Source organism: Sinohyriopsis cumingii, chromosome 7 (genome assembly GCF_028554795.1).
Source record: "Sinohyriopsis cumingii isolate HCF-2022 chromosome 7, ASM2855479v2, whole genome shotgun sequence".
In the NCBI taxonomy this organism is placed as follows: domain Eukaryota; kingdom Metazoa; phylum Mollusca; class Bivalvia; order Unionida; family Unionidae; genus Sinohyriopsis; species Sinohyriopsis cumingii.
Genome location: NC_142967.1, coordinates 100920913 through 100948093, shown reverse-complemented (window position 1 = coordinate 100948093; position 27181 = coordinate 100920913). Strand labels below are relative to the sequence as shown.

The 27181-nt window shown below is 40.6% G+C and overlaps 1 protein-coding gene across 1 annotated transcript in view; it reads right to left on the bottom strand.

Moving 5' to 3' along the window:
- Positions 1 to 26647, bottom strand: part of LOC149795829 (cyclic GMP-AMP phosphodiesterase SMPDL3A-like) — a 69886-nt gene extending 43239 nt beyond the window's left edge. The window contains exon 1 of the mRNA XM_089965729.1: positions 26403 to 26647. Coding sequence (XP_089821855.1) covers positions 26403 to 26475 — 73 coding nt within the window. The 5' untranslated portion in view covers positions 26476 to 26647. The remainder of the gene's footprint in view (positions 1 to 26402) is intronic.
- Positions 26648 to 27181: the final 534 nt, after the last annotated feature.

The window sequence follows — 27181 nt, the reverse complement described above, 5'->3', positions numbered from 1 at the left end:
TTACCAAGAATCGATGACTGTATTGATAAGATGGGGAATGCCATGTCACGAAATTAGACCTTCTGAAGGGCTTTTGGCAGATTCCACTAACGGAAAGAGCAAGGGAAATTTCGGCATTCGTGACTCCCGATGGACTTTACCAATATAAAGTAATGCCGTTTGGGATGAAAGGGTCGCCTAGAACATTTCAATGCCTCATGAATATGATTACCTCTGGTCTAGACAATTGTGATGCTTACATCGATGATGTCATGATATACAACGACACATTGAAAGAACATTTAGCAACAATTCAGAAATTCTTTGACAGACTCATAGATGCATGTTTGACAATTAATTTATCTAAAAGTGAGTTTTGCCGGGCTATTGTAACTTTCATAGGACACATCGTGGGACATGGACAAGTTAAACACATAGATGCTACGGTAAAGGCTACATCTGAAGTCCCCGTGCCTGTGAATAAAAAGCAACTAATGCGATTTTTGGGTATAGCCGGAAACTATCGAAAATTTTGTTCCAATTTTTTTATAATTGCTGAGTCCCTTGCAAATTTATTGAGTAAGGAAAACAAGTTCCTTTGGACAGAAAAATGTCAGGAGGCTTTGGACAAGTTAAAAGCCAAATATAAAAGCGCTCCAGTTCTTACAGCTCCAAATTTCAGCCAATCTTTTAAACTGTCTGTTGATGCAAGTGATGTTGGGGTTGGAGCAGTTTTGATTCAAGTGATTCAAGAAGACGAAAGTGGTATTGATCATCCAGTGCACTATTGCACTATTTTTCCAAGAAATTAAATAAGCACCAAAGGAATTGTTCAACAATCTAGAAGGAATATTTGGCTTTGCTATTGGCATTACAACATTTAGAAATTTACCTTAGTTCAGCTCCTTCCTCGTTTATTGTATTTAGTGATCACAAACCCCTTACTTTCATCGGCAAGATGAAAATAAAAAATCAAAGGCTATTAAGGTAGAGTTTGTTGTTGCAGTAATATAATCTTGACATCAGGCACATCAAAAGAAAAAGATAATTTAATAGCAGATGCACTTTCCCGTGCATAACATTATATTATTTCATGTACGCTGTGTAATTTATATGAGTTCTTTTAGGCCTCATGTATAATTAGTCTGTGGTAAAAAGAAAGCTTTATGTATAAATCTTTCTTTTTATTAATGGGGGAAGTGTTATGTATATTTGATTTAATTATATCTGATTTAATATATATTTATTTCAATTTCATTGTTTCTCAGCTTTAATTTTTTTCATTACATGATATTGTAATGTAAATTTATTCAATAGAGATGATATTTTTTTGAAAATATTTCGACCTTGGCTGTTTGTTTATAAACACCAGGTGTTGATCTAAATCCTGACCTTGTTTCAGAATTTGTAGCAACCTTCGTAAACAAGTTCTATTTTATTTTCCAGGTAAATAAGTTATTTGCTAAATTTTAAAAAGCTTGTTGTTTTCACTCTTTCTGCGTTACTGTTTATTCGAGCCTAAACACGTGGCACATGTAAGAGTCCAGAAATGTTTCATAGATTTTGTGTTAAGTGTTTGTATTGTATATGTTAGTTGATTGTTTTCACTAACATCACTTTCCTCAAATGTATTTTGTAAATAGCAACAAAACCAATTATTTGGAAACACTGTAGGAAAAGAATAGATCTCATCAGGGTAAAATTATGCACGAGAATGCTCACCATAACGTGTATACTTCTTTCGGTGTAAGCTAAGTTCACGATGTCTAAACATATAAAATGGTTTTGGATTCTAATGTACGAGAATCACTGCCATGCTTCTGATCATCTGTTTGAAGTAATTTTGTTAGACAATGGTTTTAAAGTTCTTTTGCGGGATGTGATACCTGAACTAAAAGATAATGAATAAGGAATATAAACCAAAACAAATTCTAAAAGTATCATAACCTGCTGAATGCATCTGCAGTCCATACAATGTGCAGCAATGAAATATAGAGTACAGTAACTGAATTGTGGTTCACCAGTAACAGTTCTCTGTTAAGCCATAGTAATGATACCAGAAACAGTTTCTGGTTTTGTAGATAGCATGTACTGTACATATGCACTCAATTCAAGGTCAAACGTCTGAAAGTATGTATTTAGTCCTTCGCTCACCAAGTTAATCTCCAGTAACGATAACTTTATTCATTATATTGAATGCATGTCCGTTTTTCCGTCATTAATGTAAAATGTGTCGTAAGCATCGACTGGAAACTAGTTTCAAAATTATAATATAGCATTTGTATAACAAGTTTGAGAATACCCTCGTTCTCTCACATCCACTTAAGACATTTTTCGTATATGATGGAAGCGTTTCGCTCCTGTGTATCTTCTATACCATCTTTTATTTCTTCTTTCTCCATCTTCTTGAACAAACTAATCTCGACTGTACAGGCGAACTTTCCACAAAATAGTTCCTACTGGGATACGTGTCTTCGCTAATGTTTACGTGGAATCTTGAACTATTTCGGTAGAGGCAGCATTTGTTCGAATATGCATACATTATTCATGTGCCCCATTTATATAAACGCAAAACATACGTCTATAAGTCTGACTTACGTTAACTATGCAAGTCCAAATATTTTGGCGTGTGTTTTATGGGAGAAAATTGGTGTTTTGACACCATCTTTTAGTTTCCTGGAATTTATTTATTTTGATATTATGCAGTATAAAAAAACGTGATACATTTGCCAGTAAACACAAGCAACACAATAAAAAGAGCACTGTACGTATAAGAAACAGATTTAAAATCGCTTTGATAAATGGTCCTAAAACATATTCAAACATTTGATACCAAAATAGCATTTATTTTAAACTAGGTATCTGCTTAGCTAGGGACGTTCGTAAGGCTGATTAAATAGAAACTGTGATATTTCATTTTTATGTACACGTTCTTAAGCACTAAACAAACATCAAGCTCATCTGTCATGAAATGGGAAGAATGTCGATTGCAAGTAGCAAACTAAAGCAGGATAATAAAACTAAATACTGGCTTAAACATGTAAAGCCTAATACCGCCGTTAGGTGCAAAAACTTATATGTGCCAAATCAGCAGAATAATACCTAACCTTGAAAGTCACTGGTCCTAAATATCGTGGGTTCCAATAAACCGAGATAATATCGACGTTTCATCACATTAGGCCATGTAATTTCTCCCTCGAACTCAGACACCCTGCCAATGTTCACATTTATACGACTTAATCCGATGTTCATCTGAGACATCCTTGGGTCAACGTATTTCAATCAAAAGCTGGAACACAAGGTTTGATGGCGTCATTGTTGTAAACATAAGAAGCCAACATCGCGCTACGTCGGATTGTCTTTAGCCCAATTTCACACTTCAAAGTATTCCAGCCGGCCACCTGATCACCAATATTCACCCGAGACTTATTTTGATGTAAGGCCCACGTTTTCTTCTCAGATACGCTAAAGAAGGCAGGCCTGCCGCTCTCCATCCCTCTCGAAATTAATTTGTGCGCCACATGCGAATATTAGTATTAGATTAGGCACTAGCGGAATTTGTTGAATGTATGACATCACTACTTTTGGAGCACTCAAAAATAAAAGATCAGATTACGAGCGACTTTGTTGACTGAATTAAAGGGTAGCACCTCTTAATTCTAAACGAATATCTGAATGTCGTTTAAACCTAACATCTTCATTATTATAAAAAGAACGATTTGTCAGACAATTTTTTTACCAATCATTTCATTCCTTCCAATCTTTATTACATTTGAAGAATAGTGAAATTTATGATAAATGGCGGCATTGGAGCTTTAAAGCTGCTAACAGATCTTCTCGCAAATGTGATTCAGTATGACCTGTCACGCTGTTTGAATGAGCCATCAAAGTTTCTCTTACAAATAGAGTCACTTATCGATAAAAAGTGTACTTTTATTAATGTACAGGTGACTGTTACACTGTGTTGTTGATGACGTATTTTGTACATGCGCACTCGAGAAACACTAGGAAATCTCAGCACATGCTGCTATGGATACTATAGGGTGCATAGTGGATTCTTGCTCTTCGATTGCGATGATGGTTGATCACTTAATTTGCGTAGATCATGTTGCGATGTTTGCATTAAAGTAGTAGGGATGAGAAAAATATGTTTTGATTCTGTTCATACAGATATGTAGAAATATTATTGTTGCAAACTTTGAATGAGATTTAATCTAAAGGGTAGCGCTACATTTTATAATGGGATTAGAAATTATTTCTGATGCCAACATAACAGTTTGAGTGTTCGTTTTCTGTACAAGCTTAGAAGTGGAAACTTTCTAATCATGGCTAATGTAGGTAGATTTTAAATCATTCCATCTATACAACGGTCTTGTCCAATTTGTGTGGATAAGAAAAGATAAATATCATCACATTGTACGATTAACAGCGCCTTTTAAAGCTTTTATCTAACTTCAAATGTCTACAGTGGTAACAAACTTAAGAACTGTACGCAAACATTTTGTTTAGCGAAAATTGTCTCTATTCATTGAGATATCGTTGAAGAATATTTATATACAAAATTTGAATGCATTACTATGATTTGGCTCAGCAGCCAATATTACAAGAACAAAGGTTATTAATATCAGACATACACAGAGATATAAATATATATATATATATATATATATATATATATATATATATATATATATATATATATATATATATATATATATCTGATGAAGGACCAAACCATGACACAACAACTTTTATTTAATTTCGTCAATAATCTCTACTTATACTGATACCTAGAATTTGATGATTATGATTCTGAGTATGATTCTTATATAAAATATATCACAACACTAATAATAATAATAATAATAATAATAATAATAATTTAATAATATTTAATAATGATGAGCAGTAGAAAGAGGAGTAGATTAATTAATTACCTGAAATGTAATTTCTTCATGGTTCGTTCTTTCGACAGGCATGCATACAAAAATAATACAATAGTAGTTAAGTGGGGCACTATACGTACAATGGAAATTAGCATTACGGAGACCCCTGGGTGAATATACGTACAATGGAAATTTAACATGGCGAAAAATCGTGGGTTAATATACGTACAAGGGGAATTAACATGGGAAAAAATTGTGGGCCGATATACGTACAAGGGGAATTTAACATGGGAATAGAGTTTGGGGGTTGTTTAGGGACAAAGGGGAATTGAATATGGGATTTTTTTTTTTAAAAAAAAATTTTTAAAAAAGGGGTAGGCAATGGAAAGGCTATCTCTTTTCGAGAAATATGGCTGGCCCTGAAAAGGGCCTTTGGGTTTTCTTCTTCTTCTTCTGCTTCTAGTTTCTTCTTTTTCTCCACCAAGTTCTTATTTTATCTCCAACACTCTTTCTCTTCTTTTCTTTCTTTTTTTTCTCCTGCTCTTCTTTCTTCTTCTGTTCCTCCTCTTCTTTCTTCCTCTTTTCATTTTCTTCTTCTTTTTCAATTTTTTCATTCCATGCTCTCATCCTTATCCTTTCCTCTTCATCCTCCTTCTCCTCCTTTATTTCTTTCAACAGATCACTGATGATTACCTTCATTTTTCGTAAATTGTTTATCTCCATCTTCACTCGATGGGGACTATAAGAATAGTGATCCTCGTTTAGGTTAACCAAAATTTGCTCTATCATTCCTAAATTGTCGAGGACGTTTTGCAATTTTTCCATTTTGTCCATTTGGTTAGAAGCCACCTTCTTTTTTTATCCTTTGCAGAATGGTTTGAACGACGAATATTGTGGGTTCTTATACGAAAAGCGCGGACGTGAAGGAAAACATCCCCCTACTTTTTCATTTCATATAATAAAACCCTAACTATACTCTCCACATACGCTAAGAAACAATAAACAAAATCCATAATCTACTATCCACACAATCATACGTGAGCGGTTACAAAACCCAAACTATACTCTCCACATACGCTTAGAAACAATAAACAAAATCCATAATCTACTATCCACACAATCTTACTTGAGCGGTTACAAAACCCAAACTATACTCTCCACATACGCTAAGAAACAATAAACAAAATCCATAATCTACTATCCACACAATCGTACGTGAGCAGTTACAAACACAAACACACAAACACATACCCTCGCACTATGAAAAAAGAGTTAGTGTTTATAATCACACTACTCTACCTACACACACACACACACACACACACACACATTGGCAACTCGATAGTTATTTCTTTTCTAGAGTATTGGGTAGCCCTTAAAAGGGCTGTTTTTTTTAAACTCCAGATGCACCTATCTAATGGTTGCACCTTCCTGGCCTGGCGCCACACACGCATCTTCTTCACCAGTCTCCTTTCACCTTTCTTCTGGGGAGCGCAGAGGGAGGATGATTCGCTTCAACACCCCAATCCTCTGTCTCGGGAATATTGTACGACATCCTCTCTTCTAGTTTCTTTTCCTCCTCTTCCCTCTGTCTTCTCTCCTCCTCTTCGTTCTTCATTCTTTCCTCTTCTACTATAGCCTCCGCGGCCAGTTCATTTAACAGGCGCCTGACATATTCCAGATGTATCTGGAGTTCAAGAAGTTTGCTTATTCTGCTATTCATACTTGTGTTGAACAATCAACAAGGGTAGCTAGACTGCCCAGCGAGTTTCAATTTATAGTGGAAGCGCGGACGTGATGGAAAACATCCCCCTAAAAACATAAAATTGATCTTACCTAGATCATAACCAAAAAACAACAACGCGCGGACCTAAAAGAAACACTCACTCACTTTTTTATGCTACCCATCACTATTTTTAAATTTTTTATAAATCACTTCAATAGACTATCCACATACTCAAATCAATCCAATCTAACCCCAAATTTACACCTCAAACACCAAAAAAAAAGACATCATGTTAATCTACTATCCATACCAACTTACTTAAGCACTTACAAACACAAACACACAAACACATACCCTCACATTTTTAAAAAAAGAGTTAGTGTTTATTTTCACACTACTCTACCTACACACATTGGCAAATCGATCGTTATTTCTTTTCTAGAGTATTGGGTAGCCCTGAAAAGGGCTGGGTTTTTTTGTTTGCTATGGCATTCTTTTTTTAGTTTCTAAGAATGCGATGTCCTCTGAGGATAGACTTTCTGGCGATAGGTCTGCTTCTTCGAAAAGAGAAGAAGAACTCTTTGGTGTCGATCCGACAATCGACAAAGCCTCTGTCAGCTTCAGGTTGCTGCTGTTGTTGTTGTTGTTGTTGCTGCTGTTGCTGCTGTCTCTGAAGTCTGTACTTCTCCGTCCATTCTTCTTTCTCCATGTTCATTTCTTCTCTGAAAAGCTCTTCTATCAGGTCTTCAGTGATTTTTAACATTCTCACATTCTCTATTTCTTCTGGCTTCGGTATCAGACTGTGTCTGACCCTATGCAAATTCACGTAGGCTTCGTTGAGTTTAGCTAGTTTGGAACACATCTTCTTAGGAGAATGAGTCGACAATGGATGGTTAGACTGGAAACAACCCCGGTTCTTAAAGTCAAAGCGCGGACGTGAAGGAAAACATCCCCCACACGGTTTTCGAGTCGCAACGTTCAGTGAGTGTCATGCGAGGGATAGTAAGAAATGAAAGAGCATCAATCCAACAAAATTATAGCTAAACAAACCACAAAGGCATTTTTTTTCAAAACACAACATTTTTTATTCAAAAATCACTTAACACTAAACAACAACTCTAACATTTTTAACAATAATCCAACATGATAACATCAAACAATTTTTTTCAAAACACAACATTTTTTATTCAAAAATCACTTAACATTAAACAACAACTCTAACATTTTTAACAATAATCCAACATCATAACATCAAACAATTTGTTTTTCAAAACACAACATTTTTTCCACAGTCTCCTCACATTCCATCTTTAAAGTTTCTCCACTAGGTAAAGAGGGATAACAGTCTTCCATGGTTTCTAGTAATCTAGGATGACTTCTCTCAAACTGTTGATTTCTATGGTATTATCGAATTCTGCATACAGGATGACGTTCACCGTTTCATCAGGGTCTCGGTCTTTAAACTGAATTTCCACACGAATCTGGCCGGATTTTATAGGGTGGAAATGTCCCTCGTCGCTGCCTTGGTCTGGAGTGAAATCGAAAGCCCACAAAGCGTAGCCTCCTGCATAATCCTCGTACGTAATACCGTGACTGGTATTGGTTCCTAACTGTCCGGTGGCTTCGTACAGGGACAAGTACGATCTCAAGTAATTCTTCCTGGTAAAGTCAGGTTCGAAAGGTCGGGTACACAAGGTCTTGCCATCGCGACTGACTTCGATTTTGGACACGCCAAAGTGTTGAAAGTAGAAAGGATTTTTTTCGGCAGCTCCGTTGAAGGCTGTATTCTCGACGATACCAGCGATCAAACGTTTGGGTAACTGTCTATGGAACAGATGATCTTCGATCATGGATCGCTTTCCCTTGGGAATGGTGAAGGTTTTCACTTCCACGCGTCGTATGGGATACTTGGCAGTCGTTCTGCTCAACGTCTGACTGATGTCGTTTCCCACTTTAGGTAACACTTCCACACGGCGTACGTAGAGTCTGGCTTCTAGGATTTTGGTTTTGTAACCGTCACTATCAGCCATCAAATGGAAAGCGGCACTGCTACGATTCAGTCTCAGGCGGACATCCACCCCGTTCAGCAAATACTTGTCTTGCAACCACATGTCCAAATGCAAACGATCCATCAGTTCTAAACTTGTGTCGGCTCCCGTGATTCTCTTTCTTCGTTCTACAAATCCATCATTGTTGTCTTTCTTTTCATCAGTTTCCAATATTTCAAACTTGGTAGGTTCGTCAGCTTCCCATACCACACAGGCATTGAGATGAGTGTTCTTGGCATCTATTCCGTACGTCAAGAGATTTTCCAGGTAGGCACGATAAGGGTAAGTATCCATGCTGCTACTGACCAGTTTGTTATTCAAGTACAAGTCCACTCCACTGAACAAGGAATGCATGAAATTGTTGACGGGAGCTACTGCTTCATCGTCTATAGCACCTCCAGTCTTATCTAGAATTTTGACTTTCAGGTACAAGTAACTGCTATTCAGATCGATGTAATCTTCGGGCTGTCCTTTGATTTCAAACTCGATGGGAGCGGAATCGGTCAGTGAGGAGACGGGGTGAAATTCCACCCACTGGGATTCTTGCATCGTCATCATCGTGGGGGGCATGGCAAACAGATCCAGTTCCGTCTTGGAACAAGCGCAAGATTCTCGGTGCATCATTTTTTTGTCTCTTTTCTCAATAATCGAAAACGTCTAGGTCTCGAACGGTTCTTCTTTTCTTGGCCTTTCTCGCTTGAAGTCTGGTGAAAGGGTGTTTTCTTCGTCGTCTCTTTCTGCCTTGTCCTTGCTGAATGCCTGACTCGGTAGCGTGCAGGGCATTTATAGGTGTTTCTCGTTGGCCTAAAAAGTCTTTGCCCGTTTGCAGCAAGACATTTTTGCCTGCCCTCATGAAGGCTTCTTTAGGGTTTTGTTTGTCAATGATGACATTTTGGAGAAATTCTTTGCCTTGCGTCAGTGCCGCATCTTTCAAGGCGTGCAATCCGCGTGTCACCATCGGTTTCAACACCGGGGCCACCGAACGAAAGGCCGATTTTAACATATCTCCTAAGCCGTGTCCTCGCTGTCGAGCAACCCCTCGGTACACTGGATACATGACTTACGAATTGTGAGAAAACCGTTTTCGAAAATGGAGTTTCACCGTGACTTTTCCTTTGGTGAATGGAATATTTTGTCCCAAATCTCCTTTTATAGTAATGTTGACCGTGTCCAAATACGACTTACTGACAGGCAAATAGTGAGGATGTACAAATTCGCGGTGGACGTGGTAAGTGTTTCCACCTTCCTCGTCAGTGTTCGTGGCAGAATCCACTTTGAAAGGAATGACACACAGTAACGGTACGGAGGTGTGTCCCACCACGTTATACTCCACCACATCGGAGTACACAAACATCAAATTCAGTCCTTGGTTCAGTTCTACCGGGGCACGAAATAACTTGCTAAAAGACTCGTTGTCGTAAACGATGGGTAATTCGCTTTTCTTCATCATGCTCATTCTCAGGTTCATGTCTCCGCCCAACATGTCATACAATTCAGGACAAAATAAAATGGACAGGATTTTACTCCGTTCAAATTTCATCAAGAAGCGACGAGCTGTTTTGTGGTACTCCATGGTGACACTTTTGTTAACATGCTCCAAAGCTTTCAGAAACACGGCATTAAACCTGGAGGCTATGGTGCTGACCAAATGTTGACCACTAAAATAATAGCCTGGGGAAATGAACAAGTGATAGGTGGTGTACTTTTGTGTACGGGTTTTCTTGTCATATTTGACATTGCTATCCATCCACTGTTGCAATTGTTCGTCATGAACTTCCACATCAAAAAAATTTTGATTGGGAAGGACATTGAGGACTTGGGTCGGGTGAATCATTTCTACTAAAGCCACTTCCCAATGGGCTTCGTGATCTAAGGGGATGGCTTGAGGTAATTTGGCCGTGTAACAGCACAACGTGTTCTTGGGAAACACCTCCATGGAACTGTCACTGGGTAAGGTTAAGTAAAATTGGTTTTGGTGACTCATAATTCCAGAGTTCTGTGGCTGTCCGAGGGGTTAGTGGACGTCAGAGGCGTGTCTCCGCCCAAAATGGGGTTCTGGTTGTGGTTGGAGTGGTGACTGGCACTGGCACTGGACACAAGGTTCCCGTGGTTCCCGTTCGAGGTGAATTTCAGGGAGGGATTAGGAAGCAGGTAACCGATGCAACTGCTCAATAAAATGGTCCACAATTGTTTGTCTCCTTGTTGCAAACTCAAATTGGCGATGGCTGCCCCGATGACACAATACACCACGAAGATTTGGCAGAAAAAGACGATTTGCGTTTTAGGCACACGTTCTCCACACCACACCCACAAGGGTTGTTTTTGTAAATCTTGCACAGAAGAACTAGGGGAATGAGGAGTGGTCGACGTAGCTGCGTCTGTGTGAAAAGGCATGATGGTCACTTCTTTTTATAGTCGATGACTTGCGAAGCGTCGATCCAAGAATCAAAACTGGGTGGATATCCTTTCCAACGTACTTTGACTTCTTTGACACGTCGTTTGCCCACTTTACGGGTTCTGCGTTCGAGAATGCTTTCGATGTCGTACACGTCGTCTTCTTTTTTGGTGACACGTTGTAACTCGGGCAAATAAAACGTTCCTTTGAGCACTTCTCCGTTCATGTCTTCCAATTTATAGACGGCAGGATGACGGCCATGCACTCGTCCAGTGACGCGAAACAATTCGGTCGTCCAGTTAGGTAAGTAATTTTTGTCGAAAGTGCGTTTGGTTTTGCCAATGCGCACCTAATCTCCTACAGCCAACTCTCCACTTTTCTTGGGGACAGCCCTCGTCGGGGACGTACCAAACAGGCGCTCAAACACCAACACTTCGTTGTCGGGAGTCACGTCTTGCGGGGCACGTCCAATGCTTCGATGGTAAGATTGGTTGTACGCTTGCACCAGGTGCGGTAAGATGTCGATGTACTTCAGAGTGTGGTGATGCGTAAAATATTTCCACATGCGTTCTTTCAAAGTGCGTTGAAAACGTTCCACGATGCTGGCTTTGGTTTCAGGATTCTCGGTGGTAAAAAAATGAATGTCACGTTTCTTTAATTCTTTTTGGAAAGCTTGGTTCAGAAATTCGGTGCCTTTGTCCGTTTGCCATCGAAGAGGGTGACGACCGCTTTGTTTCAGCACTCGTTGCAGGGCTCGCACTAACTCGCTGCTCGATTTGGAAGTCAAGGGTACGACCCAAGCAAATTTGGAAAAGACGTCGATGACACAAAACAAATATTTGTAGCCACGATTGTAGCTGGCCAAATGAGAGACATCGGCTAAATCGGCTTGCCATTGATGATCGATGCCTTCCACTCGGGTGCGACTTCTGGCAAACTTGCGTCGAATGGGTTTGTGTAAAGTGTAGGTAGCTTGTTCTTGTAACCATCGTTGCACTTGAGGTAAACGGAGACTTTTCAGTCGCGTTTTGGCAGCACGATACAATTTTTGAACTCCTGCGTAACCTGCAGGATGGGAGGGATCGTAGTAAATGCTGGCTAAGACTTTTTCCATTTTTTTGTGTTGGTTGGTGTGTTAAAAAGGCACCCACTCTTGGAGGATGCTACTCTTTTTCTCTTGGGGTATTTTCTTGGATTGCAATGCTTTGCGTGTGCGACCGGCAATAGGTGTTGAAGAGGAGGAGGATGTCTGAGCGGGGGATATCGGTTCTTGTTTCACTTCTGTCTTCACTTCTGTCTTCACTTTCTTTTTCTCTTGTGATGAAGAAGGGGTGGTCATCATCTTTTTAATCCATCCAATTCTGGAGGTAGGTGGTGTTGTTAACTTGCGTACTTTTTCTGGTGGAGTTTGAAACCCTTCTTCTTCTTCTTCTTTTCCTTTTTCTGTCTTGGTCACTGGTACTGGTACTGGTACTGGTACTGGTGATGGTGCTGGACTTTTCATCAAGGTCTTAAAATCTTTCAGAGTGGGTAGAGCTGTTTCGTCTAAAGCTTTCTGGTGAAAGAGTTGCAGTCGTTGCAAGAGTTGACCGTACTTTTGCGATTTTTCTGTTTCGGACAAATCTTGGCGATCCATCAAGGACTGCAATTCGTGTTGTAACTGGGACATCTCGCTCAAATGGGGATTGGGAGGTAAATGCGGGGTGTGTTGTTCTTGCCACCGCTGGTATTCCATCCATCGTTTGTAAGGCACTAAAGCTAGTTTTCGTCCTTCCATGGGGTTGTCAGGGGTCGATTCTGAGATCTTGGAACTTCCGAGGCCTTTTTATCTTGCTCCCACCAGTCCTCCCAACATGGTTCCCAAGACTCCTTTCAGTATGGGGCCTAACAAGAGAGGTAAAATACCTCCACGTTGCACTAACATCTTCTTTTTTTGACGAATGGGAATTTTCTTTTGAACCATTTTCCGAAGAACGTGACGATGTTTGCCTAAGCATTGTTTCTGGTGTTTGGACAAAGGGATCGTGCCTTTCAAAACGTTCAAACAACATTCGCACACGGTATCGATGACCTCTTTGGAGGCTGTTTGAATGAGTTTTTTTCGTAGGGGTGGAGAAGCTTTGGACAGGACAGATAACATGTCCCCATGTTTGGCTAAACGTGGTGGCAGTCCTTTCCTTTTGTTTCCTTGGGGTTTTCTGGAGGGTGACATCTTTGAGTCTTCAGGAGCACCAAAAAACACTGATACCCGACTTGGTCACAGGCCTTTTTTATACTGGAACGCGTCGCCACTGATTGTCTTTACGTCGTATTAGTTTGAGGACAGGCATGACACGTCGTGCAGGGGTACGTAACGGACTAAATCGAGCCAGTTCTTGCTTGGACAAATCCAGTAAACTTTGTAACATGCCCGATCTTTCTTGAACTTTGATTTTGGGAGAAGGCACTTTGTGAGCAGCAGCCACTGCCACTAAATTGGAAGGTCCTGCCACTGGGGAAGTTCTTTTGGGGGTCATCAACGGAGAAGTTCTTGGTGTGATCAACGTCTCCAAGTACTCTTCAGTTCTGGGTGTCATTAACGGAGAAGTGGACAAACGTGAAGCTGCCGGAGACGCAGTCACCGCCGTGGCAGGTCGTGGTTTGCGAGTGTAAGGTTGCGTCCTGGCCGAAGTGCCTCTCTTGTGACTAGTTTTCTGTGGACTTTTCTTTTTCTGGGGGCTTCTTTTCTTTTTCCGGGGTGGTGGTGGTGTCTGGTCAGAGGAGGGTCCTGCCACTGGAGAAGTTCTCCTTGGGGACCTGGTCTTTTTCTTCTTGGGGCTTCGTTGGACTTTTGTCTTGGGTATAACTTTGGGGGCATTAGGATCCCATCTTAAGAGTGAGCGAATGATGACCCCTCCTAGAGTACCGCTCCCTCCAGGTTTCAAAATGATTTGTTTTTTGGTTTGAGTGTCGATGCGGGGATCGGCCAGTTGGACCAAAGCGACTTTGTTTCGATCGAAAAAGCGTTTGGTTTGATGAGGAATCTGAATGATTCCTTGGAGTAATTGACGTGCCGTCACCGTGAACCATCGTAAGACTTCTTTGAGACTAGCTTCTAAGACACGAGCTCGTGTTTGTGGATCTTTTTCTCGACTGATGCCATACAAGGCATGAATCAATTTGACGGGAAGATGCGACTGAAGGGACGTCATGTTCGCACTGAGAGTGAGACAGACGAAAAAGGGTCTGAGGTTTTTATAGATTTTTTTATGGGGAGTGAAATGAAGTCGAGGACGGAGACGTGTACAGGACAGGCCCTCCGTCTTGGCACCAGTGGTGAAACAAATGGGTACGAAATCGCAAATCCTCGGGAGTCGTAGGTTTCAAATCGACGAGTAAATAGGCGTGTGGAGTTTGAGTGGCATCGTCGTACGCCTGAGTCAGCCAAGGCGTTCCTAACTGTTTGGCTAAGACTTGCACTTGCGATTTATCTCGAGGGCTTTTAAACAAGACCACGTAATGCGCATTGAGACTGATGGTGCGATGGGCTTTACTTTGTTGAAACAAATTTTGGGTGATGTAAACGACACTGGCATTACGGTGATGCCCTTTGCGCGTGAACCACAGTTTAATTTCTTCTTCGTCTTCTCCTAACATGTCGTCGAAAATGACCAAATGGGTTAGACGGGAGTCAGAGACGATGCCATCGTCTTCTTTAGGAATGCCTTCCACAAACACGATGGAATCGCCTTGACTTTCTCGCAAGAGGCTGTACGCCGATTGCCACTCTTTGTAACACCACACGATTCGTTGAGGGGGTCGATCGATCAAATGATGTTTATGTTCGATCAAACGTTTGACGAATTCGGTTTTGCCTGAACCGCTAGGTCCAGCAATGAGCATGTTAAAGGGATGGCGAAGATACAAAGCCTCCCAACTGGCACGATCTAAGTGTTCGTCGATGACTTTGACAGTAGAGGAAGAGGGAGCAGAGACAGCAGAGGTAGCCATGGTGTGAGAAATGTCACTTGTGACACGCAAAAACAAACAAGACAAGAGTTTATATACTTTTTCAGAACACGTTTATTGAATGTTTCAAACATGAATACGAATGACAAAAATACATAAAAGCCAAAGGCTTAAGTACAAGAATAAAAGGCACATGATAACCATGAACGTGGAATAAACACAAGTGTCTGTACAACATGTTTTGGGTAAAGTTCTAACCAGTTCTATAGTAGGGGTAAGGTCACACAAGTGTCCTCCCGAAAGGGTCTTTCAGGCCTGTCCACGACAGTCCTGTCCTGGGTGACGGGTTCTTCTGGCACCGTCACTAACACAGGTTGAAAAGTAACTTTTTTCCTTGAATAACTCTCGTGCATACTGGGACCACCTCTTGTGTCCAAGCCTCAAAACCCTGGTCTCGGTGATGTCCAACATTTGACTCCTAACCAATCTGGTTTCTTCTTCGTCAACGACATGGTAAGTTACTTCAATGAACAATGAACTATCGATCTTGCCTAGGGTTCCTTTTTATATACAGACCAATACCGACGTGACCGTACGGTAAGGTGAAGTGATTGAGAAGTCGCACTCGCTTCTGGTATACAATTTGATAGACTTTTTCCAAGGGTCGACTGACGATGTGGTGAGTGGGTAAACGTACAATCTTGTTCGGTTGATAGGTGGTCACTTTAAAGTTTCCATCCTCTCCCGATTGCAAGGCTTCTTTCAATACCCCAAAGTTGACCACTCGACTGGTACGATGATTCAGAGTCAGTCCTTTCACTTTGCACTGCGTGTGCACTTCTCCTTGTTTGTCACGGTATTCGTAGCCGTAATTTTTGGGACCACCACTGACGAAACTTAGAATCTTGTCGTCGGGATGCTCGTCTGTCCAGGCTCCTAAACGGTCTCCTTCGATGTCAGGGTGATGTTGAATCGGGTGATGGATGTAAATGCAACTGTCCGTGTCAAAGTACAGGACGCGTTCTTCTAACAGTTCTAAAGCTTCGTACAATTTTAAGCAAGCATGAGCTGTCACGTAAGCCGCAATGATGACATTTCCAAAAGGGTCGTCTTGTAAAAAGTCCAGATCTTCTTCGTAATTGACCAAGATCAAATTCTCTCGAACGACGTCCACGTGTTTCATGTATTTGGTTTTGTCGTGAATCATCTGGAAGTAGCGGGAAGGTTCTGTCAAATATTCCGTCTTGCGTAAACACGGTCGTTGTGCCATTTTACCCCACAAGCAATTTAACATCACTTTGGCAAACGATCGCCTGCCTTCGTTTTTTTCGATGTGGTCTAAAGAGATGCCTTCTTGTGCGTAGTATTTCTCTTTGAATTGTATTTGGTCTTCGGGAGTGTGACACCAGGAAGGATAGCCGCTGGCTTCTTGTTTCAGTTTCAAAAAGGCATCCACGTAGTCGGCGAAAATGCCTTTCTGAGTAGGGTCACCCTTGTGGTACTGTTGTGTCTTGGGAAAGTGGCAAATTTCGTACACTTCTAACAGTTGGTATCCCATGTCCAGAGCTTTGAACAATTCCACGCTGACCCAGGTTCCCGTCAAGGCACGTTCTTCCTGGCTGTGATGGCAAGGTTGGTCCTGGTTGCACGTTTCGGCACAAGTACGGCACAAGGGAAACATCAGTTTGCCTTGACAATGGTGAGGTAAGACGGGATGGTATAGGTTCGTGGGAGGCAAAACTTTACACTTGATCAAGCCTTCGTATTGTCGAATGTTTTTCAGGTCGATGTGTTCCGTTAACAATTGCGGGTGCCCTACAGGAAAGCGACAATATTTGCACACGTAGGGATACAGCGAACACACGTCCAAGTATTTGATTTCTTCTCCTTTCTCTTCGTCGGCTTGGTACAGCAAACAGGTGACATTGATCCTTCCTCCGTACAAACTATCCCTCGGGTTCAGCGGGTCCATGAACTGGTAATTTTCCACGAGGCGTTTAAACTCGGGATCGGATTTCAAACGGTGATCGTACTCGTGTTTCCACATTTCCACCACTTGGTATCCTTGCTGTTCTAACTTTAGGCGTCGCTGACAAGTGTCCTGGTACAAGTCTTCCATGGTTCGTTGCAAAAACTGATTTTTAGTGTCACGGTCAGGGTAACAGACGGGACATCCGTGAAATAAGCAACCGTTAAACTCGTACACGATCTTGGGGTTTTCTAAGTCCCAGCCATCGACCGAATACGTTCCAATGGTCTTTTCGCCTCCTCCGTTGCGGGCATGCTGAATCCATTTGTCTTCCTTGTCGCACAAGTAATGTAACCAACGTAGGGCTTTGACCGAGTATTGACGCTTGACATAGTGGGTCGTTTGAGGACTGATGACAGCCACGGTGTTTTCAGGCATGAATCGTTGGCGGTACACTAAGGAACACGCTTTGGCAATGGTGCAAGCTTCTTTCAAAGGATCGACCCCTCCGTGTTCCATGAACAGTTCTCGAAATTTTCCACAGCAACGTCGTAAAATGTCCACGTCGGAACGACAATACTTTAACATTTCTTCCTGAAAGTCGAAGGGGTCAGAGGCATGAGCCTGGTACCAAGCGTAGAAAGCTTCTCGTTGTTCGGTACGCATGTTGTCGGGGTCGTAATAGTGAGCCTCAGGTAAATGGGGTAGAACGGCATGTTGATTGGCTTCCGTATTGAAAAAGTGTGGAAAGTACCCTTTAGCCATTTCTGTCATTCCAAACGTTTTAGGCATTCGACTCAAAGGCATGGCCAAGTAACTCATCGAATCTTTAAGCTGTACTTGTCCCACTTGCATGAAAATGATTTTGGCTCCGTTCAAAATCACTTTAGGACGTTCGGTGCCATGTTCCGTATAGTACCTCAAAAGAAACTGTCCATCGTATCCGGAGAAATTGTGAGCCATCACCGTGGCATGACGATGACAATCTCCGTAACGTTCGATGTCCTCTTGGCTCCACGTCTTGTCGATGGGGTTTAAGACCCATCGGGCAAAATCGGCTAACGTGTTTGGTCCCCGAAAGATTTTTTCACGCCCTCCGGGAATCTTGCTGCAGTGAGGGCAATGACTGAAGATAGGTTCTTGAATGCACTTCTCGCACGCTCGATGAGCCACGCAGAAATTAGGAATGTGAATGCCGGTCTCTTGCATGCATTCGAAATCGAAAAAGATGAAATTGCCTTTCTTCTTGTGACCGTCCTCTTTCTCTGGTGGGGGTTGGTATTTTTGCACGTAACATTCGTGTTCCAAGTCCACGATGTGGTGACAAATGTGACATTTTTTCTTTCCTCGACATACGTGTGCCTTGGCATTGTTGGTAAGTATGCCTTGTCCACACGTAGGGCACAATCTCAGGAGTTGACAAGCACATTTCTTCTGTGAACCTTGTGTTTTCAAATGTTGCTGGTAACAGGCAGGGCTGACAAACGTGCGCAGACAAGTTGAACAAGGCACTGGTTCTTCGCTCAGACAGGGTGGAGAGGCCAAACATCCTGGGCATTTCAATCCACAATGCTTGTGTTGCTCTCGATTGTTATAACCATAATCACATTTCTCACAATAATAACTGTATCCCAGGAATCCGGTGATACTGGTAATGGTATCGAAATGGTCATCGTGATAATAAAGGTGAATGTATTTTCCGTCCTTAAAATCCTGGCCTCGAAACAACAGAGACCCGCGCATTTCTTGAGGGTGCACTTTCAAGGTGTAGCGTGGAGCTAAGGCATCTTGCAATTTTTGCATCTCAGGAATGCCACAGGGTGTGTCTTTGGACAGGCCAGCTTGTTGCAACAGGAGTTCTGCTTCGTTTCGTTGTTTGGCTCGATCGGATCGTTGAATAGTGTTTCAGGTTCTTTTCCATTCTGTCGTGTCGTTCTTGTTGGCATAGGTTCGTCCCACCACGATGGCACGGGCTAAACACATCTGGTCGTGAGGATTGTGAATTTGGACAAGACTACGCTTAATGCTGCGAAGCTCGTTCACCAATAACATCTTTTTGCGTCCTGTCCCTTGAGGAAGAGAGACGTGGGCCATTTTCAGTGTGGCTTTACCATCGGTGATGTCAAACTGGTCATTAGATTGTTGTACGTGTTGAATCTTGTCCATGATTTTGGAAGGGGTTAGTTCTGCAGGTCTGCTAAACTCGATCCAAACAGGGGTTTTCAAACCGTCGTGATCTATGGATAGTGTCAAGCGATCGTCTTCTTTGGGTTGACATTGTCGCTTGAGTGCGGTGAGCAAAGAATCCCACATCTCGGTGATAAACCCTTCTGCTTTCTCCAAGGGTACGTCGGCCTTGAAATCTTTAAACTTCACCGTGTAGGTGTAAGCCGTGGTTCTAAATTTTGTAGAGGAGCGCTTTTCCATCTCTCGAATGGAATAGTACTTTTCAGGGTTGACTAAGGGTGGTGAACTTGGTTTAGAGGGTTCGGATTCTGGTTCACTCATGTCCTCTTCAAAATCATTGGCATGAATTTGTGCCAAGATTTCAGCCCTGGTACGAGGCGATAGATCACGTTTCTGCCTCTTACTTTCTTCTTCTTCTTCTTTCTTCTCGAATGAATGGGATCGTTTCATCTTGAGTGCAAAACGTCAAATGACTCAAGTTTAAACACCATAGACTAATTTATAGTCTTGGCAAACCAGCGTATATAAAAAGGGTGTGTCTTGTCCTTTCACTATTCATTTCACTCTCAAACCGAGGAGAACGATGGAAGAGACTACCCAGATGGAACGTTTCGTCAGAGCTTTGCGAGGGGTCATTAGAAAATTCTCTTCAGACCAGCCGACGGACTACTCTCCTTCCTTTCGAGATAAGAGTCAGGATACTTGCTATATCTGTCAGAAGAAAGGGCATTGGTCTTCAGAGTGTCCAGACCGTCAAAAAAGAAAAAAAACAGGGGCTAAAAAAGACAAAAGTCAAGATACCTGTTATTATTGTAAAGAAAAAGGACATTGGTCTCCAGATTGCCCAAAAAGAAACAAGAGGAGTCAGAAGAAAAGAAGGATTCTTCAGAAGAAGAGAGGGATTCTTCGGAAGAAGAGAGTGATTCTTCGAAAGAAGAGAGGGATTCTTCAGAGGAAGAAAGAAGACAATTCTATTTAAAAGAAGCAAAGAAACAGGAGAAGAAAAGAAAGGAAGAAAATGAGGAAAAAACGGTGAAGAAATTCAAAAAACAGAGAGACTAAACAAGGAGAAAGAAGAAGTCAATGAACTTTTAATTAAAGTGTTGTGTTGTGAATTGGATTGTAAAAAATGGATAAAAGAATACATGAATGATATAAGGTAAGTGTCTTTGAGTTTTGATTTTAAAATAAGAAGCTACACTCACGCACTCATACACAGACACGTACTATAAGGGTAAGATGGGTGGGGTTTATTTTTGAGTTATTGGCAAATTGAAATTGTATTTCTTTTCGAGAAATGTGGGTGGCCCTGAAAAGGGCCTTTTTATTTTGGTGTAGGGGTGAGTCTAACCAATCAACTTTAACTGCCTTAAGCCTTTGCCACGGCCAAGGCCTACTTCTGATGATTGGGTTGAAATCACTAAGGGTGGTACGACCGGCTTAGTCACAGGGTTGGCGTGTTTAGCTCGGGAAGGTCGTATTCTCTTCGGTCGTGATAAAGAAGTCTGATACATTTGTTTCAGACTCCTTAACTCCGCTAAAATGTCCAACAGTACCGTAGCCGTTCGATTTTCACCCTCTTGTTTCTTTGCTGCTACTTCTTCTTGCTGTTGTTGCTGTTGTTTTTTTTCTTACCTCTTCTTGTTGCTGTTGCTGTTGCTGTAGGAGAAAAGCTTGTTCCGCTTCCTTTTGTCGTTGCATAAATTTCTCCAATTCTTCTTTCTGTCGCTGTCTAAAATTCTCCACTTGCGGTAATGAAGAAGGTAACGAAGGTTCCGGAACAAATTCTTGCGAGGTAAGAAAATCCACAAAATCCCAATGTACCTCTTCTGAAAGTAAGTCCGGGTTCCCTTGGGCAGTCTCCCCTGCTGGTGCACCCCAATGGATCGTTTTCTGAGTTTCCGTCATGTTGAATCACTGTCGCATAGATTGACTGCACACAAGCGCTAACGAATCTATATAGACCACGTGACGTCACAGACTGCTCTCTTCGGATTGGATGCGAGCTGACTGAATTTTGTAACGCGTGTTCGGATTGGTGAATGAATTCAATCCGTTTCAATCCTTCCTGTACCTATAAATAAGCGCAGTTCACTGCATTGATTCACTTGTTCTCGTCGCTTCAAGATGTGGACCGATGTGCAATCTTCTACGCTTGTGTCTTCCATGATGTTCCGGACGGACATGCTCATGTATGTCCGATCCAAGTGGACCGTTGTCCACAGGACAAACACCAGCCTGTGGATACGTAGGATCTACGTTGAAAGACAAGGATGCCTGAAAAGAGTGCTGATTTACGGACCAACAGTGAGACGTAGCCTAAGGACAAGAAGAAGACCAATGCGGTACCATTTATGTTAATGAATACATTAACATAAACCCAAAGGCCCTTTTCAGGGCCAGCCATATTTCTCGAAAAGAGATAGCCTTTCCATTGCCTACCCCTTTTTAAAAAAAAATTTTTTTTAAAAAAAAAATCCCATATTCAATTCCCCTTTGTCCCTAAACAACCCCCAAACTCTATTCCCATGTTAAATTCCCCTTGTACGTATATCGGCCCACAATTTTTTCCCATGTTAATTCCCCTTGTACGTATATTAACCCACGATTTTTCGCCATGTTAAATTTCCATTGTACGTATATTCACCCAGGGGTCTCCGTAATGCTAATTTCCATTGTACGTATAGTGCCCCACTTAACTACTTACAATCTCAGACATGGAGAGCAGTTCAGGGTGTTTTAAGGAAGTAGTGGGGGTGTACTTCAAAATAAAAATAGGCACGTCATAACGGTTAATACTTAAACGAGCATATTTTCAAAATCTGCGCGGTAGAATATAAATACATTTAGGTCAAGTATTTTTAATAAAAGCAGCTACTCTTTCTTGAGTTTCAAGACCATTTTGTGTGCGCGTGCGTTGTGGATTTTTGGGTTTTGTTCTGTGGTGGTGAGGGTGTTTTTTGTTCATTTTTTTATATATTTTTTTTTTCGATTTTTAAATTTAATTTCATTCCAAAAGGAGGACATCAACAATGAAGGGAATGCTCAACAACTGACCTTACAATGCGCAATGATTGTTCTTTTGAAAACATAGGACATAACTTTTGCCGAGTCCTCTGCTGTACCGCTACGATGCTCTCAAAATTAGAATTGTTTTGATGCACATTCACTTATCTGATTGGGCACATGTTTAACAACATTACTGAACGATGGACGCGGTATTGATGCACTGGCCGAAATGGTTTGAACGTTTTCTTTTGTCGTTATATGTAAAAACTTCATTCTTTCTTTTACAGTTCCAGAGAGATTGTAAGTGGGAATCGGAACCCAAGAAGCATATACATAAACTAATAATGAGAACGATTTATCAAAATATGCTCACTGCTCCCGTGGCCTAAGTGGCTAGAGCGTCCGCCTCGGATACGGGAGGTCGCGTGTTCGAACTCCGGCCGAGTCATATCAAAGACTTTTCTTAAAAATGGTATAAAAAAAATGCTGCCTCGCTAGGCGCTCAACATTAAGAGTTAGTGTTAGGACAGGTCGGACTGGTGTCAGGATAATATGACTGGGTAGGATATGATGCTACTTGTCTGCGGCATGATGCCTCAGTGCTAGACATCGCTACAAACTGTCACACTGCATACATCGTGGCGATGTGACTGAAAATTCTTTAAAGCTGCCTTAAAAATCCATATCACACACACACACACACACAATATGTCGCAGATTTTATATATAAATTATTTGCTGAAAATAAACGTATTGTTGTGCCTCAGTTATATTTACTGTTTATATTCCTGATTCAATACAAGTTTTGCTGCAGTGATCAAAGCTGACACATTTATAAACATCCCCAATCGTGAATGCAGCAAATTTAGTAGTGAACAATGTCACTAAGCGAAGAAGTGCGTGCCTATCTTATTTGCCCTGAACATTTTTTTTATTGACGTATTATTATGTCCAGAGTAGGGAGTGTATTTTGTTATAGCTATTTCGAGTAATGATTACTTGTTAGAATTAATGATTATGTAAGAATCACAATCGTATACGCCTACTGTGTGCAAACATTTACCGCATCGCTCGTGAACGAAGTTTAAACCACAAGATGCGCCGTCGGGTTCAAAGTCATTCAAGGAAACAATTGAACAATGCACATGATGCTTGATATCTGTTATGTACATCATTATACTTAATGTCAGTTTGACAAAACATATGCTACATTCATCTGTGTAAAATGCTGAGACTTCAATGTAACTGGAGGAAAAGGTTCACTGCAGCTCCGACATTACGAATTTAGCAGCCCCCCCCCCCCCCAAGAAAGGTGCTCCTCAACTAATGAGCAGATTGCCTATTTACATAGGTTGCTACCTGACACTGTGATTAACACCTGATCTGGCCCAATGTGTAGTTGTGTACTTTGTTGTCTTTTAATTCTACACAGTGTACATCGTATAGGCTTATTCTGGCATTCGATTTATTTACAAATTTCAATAATAACCAGGGCCTAGGGGCCTCAAACTCTAGAAATGACCGGGACTTTCTTAACCTTTGAAGTGGACTGTACCTAACTGATCACATATCAACGTAATTTTGCAGTGAGGGAGTGGGGGGGGGGGGTATGCAATGTAGCCTACAACTGCATAAGCTAAGAGATCGCATCAACCGATATCAATCGGAGTTCATTCATACCCTGTTTAAGAAAAATACATAATAAGCCTACAACCTGAAGGTTCTAATGATTTTGCAAAGGTGAGCATTTATATCAGTTTTTAAAATTTTGGCAGCACATCCATTATTAACAAATCAGTTAAGATGCATGTGTTTTAAACATGGTGCATCTGCACTTCCTACATTGCACGTGCTAGACCAGTTACATCGCTTATGTAAATACAGCACCTTCTCTACCTAATCCTGCCTGTCAGTTTTTAATCTTGTCCTTAAAGTGGCAGAAATATTGACTATACAGCAACGTCGTATTTTCCCCAGGAAACTCTGGCCGTATACACTCTCCGTCAGATTATGTTTCATAATACAAAATAGATACAGGTAGGCATAGCAGGACTGAGAGAAATAATAGGTATTGTGAATTATGCCAGAAAGATAATGCTTATTTAGTAGAAGATGAATTCCATTTTGTTTTGTGTTTTTCCAGCTTATGACCATTTAAGAAAGAAATACTTAGATGGAGTTTATTATCTCTACCCGAACAATTTTTATCCTTCATGAGTCATAGTAATATATTAATTATAAGAAATCTTTCTTACTATATCAATTCAGCTTTTCATCTATGACAATCTTTTATAACTCAGACAAATGGTGAATAATATACTTAGAGTTAGTAACATCATTATAATAATATGCACCACGTATAGGAAATTATGAAATGTATACTCATGACGAACGCCATACTTAACTTCTTTACAGCATGGCGCACATTATATTTACTTGTATTTTCTAATTTGGGCCGGTGGCCTAAATAACTGAATATTATAAATTATTATTATTATTATTATTATTATTATTATTATTATTGATGTTGTTGTTACTTCTGCTGCTGTTTTATATTGGTCTTAGTAACTATTATCAACAGTATTGATAACAACGATACATTGTATCATGTACAACTGACTTTTGTTTTGTTAATCTGGGCAGATCCTCGAGATGTTAATATAAGTTATAATGACAATGATAACCTCATGCAGTTGTATCAAATTTGCATTATTTGCTCTGAAAATGTATGTTCTGTATGTTTTCCGTTTCCTAGCAACTTGTAAATAATAGTCAGAATGGCAACTTGGGTGGTCGGGTTTCCAAAATTTTTCCATGAAGTGAAATTGCGCTGGCATGTATGGGTCAAGATTTTCCTTTGAGTGTACTTATTGGTAAATTGTTGTCAGTAATACACTTCCATGCTGTCTTGTACCATATTTCCTTCCATTAGGTGAATGAAGAAGTACGCATACTTTTCATCTCCAAATCACGTGTTAGGGTAAAGTATATACATATTTTTTTTAATTCAGTTAACTCCCAAATATTACTGGCATGTCAATAATACACGTATATTTTTTTCATTCACATCCTTGATGTCAGGAATTTGTCTTTTTTCCAAGACACATCAGATATCGAATTACAGGAAAGAACAGCAACATCAGTAGGTAAAGCACCCGAGCAAATGCAATGCTAGAAAGATTTCTTGTGTGGGAGATCTCCCATGTAAATTCAGAACGAATACTGACCTGTATCTGAAATGTGTCCGCAATGTCGAGGTCTAGTCTGGGATGTCTGAGGATCTTTCCTAATCTCAGCCCATTCACAGACAAACCTAGGAATAATGTGATCATTTTTTTTTTGAAGTTCTAATTTCGGACATCTCCCGAACAAAAGCGAATTCCCAGAACAACAGCTGGACATACCATGTGCAAGTATTAGGGCATATCCCGGATACACAGTTTGGCAGGAGAGTACATATGCGTTATGGAATCATTACACCCACTTTGGCAGGGGTGTACGTATGCGATATGGGAACCAGACACACAATTTGGCAAGTGTGTACGTATGCGATATGGGATCCGGATACACAATTTGGCAGGGGTGTACGTATGAGATATGGCATCCGGACACACAATTTGGCAAGTGTGTACATATGCGATATGAGATCCGGATACACAATTTGGCAGGGGTGTACGTATGAGATATACGAGCAGATTCATTACATTTAGGGAAAAGAAGGTTCGTTGAATTCGGTTTTATCTTTAGCGTATACTGGGTATACGTGTTTGGTTTACACTAGAGCCCTACTTGCTACTCGACCTTACTATAAAACAGCATATAGGACCAACTGACAAGCTTATCATGCCAATATTTACTGTTAGCTATGTTCGACTGTACATTATACGTAAATTCAGTGTCATGATACAGAATGCGCATGGGATTTGATCATATAAGTTAAGTCATTCCCATGCGTAAAATGTCATTTACATATTATACATCGCATATGAAAATTGTACATAGAACTTGAAAAGCATATCATCTTTCACATTTGTGTTCAATCTTCCTTACTTGTGCAACTCATAAAATATTGCACACACACACACACACACACACACACACACAGATACATACATACATATATATATATATATATATATATATATATATATATATATATATATATATATATATATATATATACATCTGGTTATGAACATTGTTAAATATGCGAGGTCACAATTTGGCAAAGACTATTAATAATTCGTGTGCTTACCTGGTTCGCCCAGTCCTGGTTGTATGTTAATGCATACAACAATGTAATAAAACAAAAACTTTAGTATTTCCATGGCTTCACCATGTATCCACAATGCCAAAATATTAATGGAAAACTTCTCAAATAATTTTGTACGATAGTTTTAAGGGAAAACCCGCATTTATGGTCAATATAATCGCTATTCTTTAAGTTAGTCTGCTCCGTCGTATCTGCTTGCTTCTTGTGGAGGCGTGGCTGGTATTACCTCAATCCACGTGATTGAAATGGACGGGCGTAAATTAATCAGTTGTGGAGTGATATAAAACCGTAGTAGTATGGTAGAGAGAACTTATCTGCATTTCGCTGACTGGCTATCAGCAGGTATATACATATATATTTGTTGCAGACATTGAATGTGATACTTTTAATACATAATGTAACTAATTTACAAACATTCAATAAATACCAAAGATATATATTTACATATGCATACCCACATTCCCAATCACAGGCATACATGCATATATATAGGTGTACGTTGCCAGTTTTGGATTAACTGGTCAGATAGCCGTTTGCAGTATTCACAATGGTTAAATATTTATACAAGTTTGGAAATGTGATTGTTTTGGCTTTTGACCTGCATATAAATAGCTCAGACTGGACAGTTTTCTTATTCTTATTTCTTTTTGTTGTGACATCAAATCTGCATGCGTATTTTATTTTGCATTTATATATTATCTGAGAGGAAGAACGTATCATTGGATTATGCAGTGGAAAAAAGAAAGTGCACATCGGAGTAT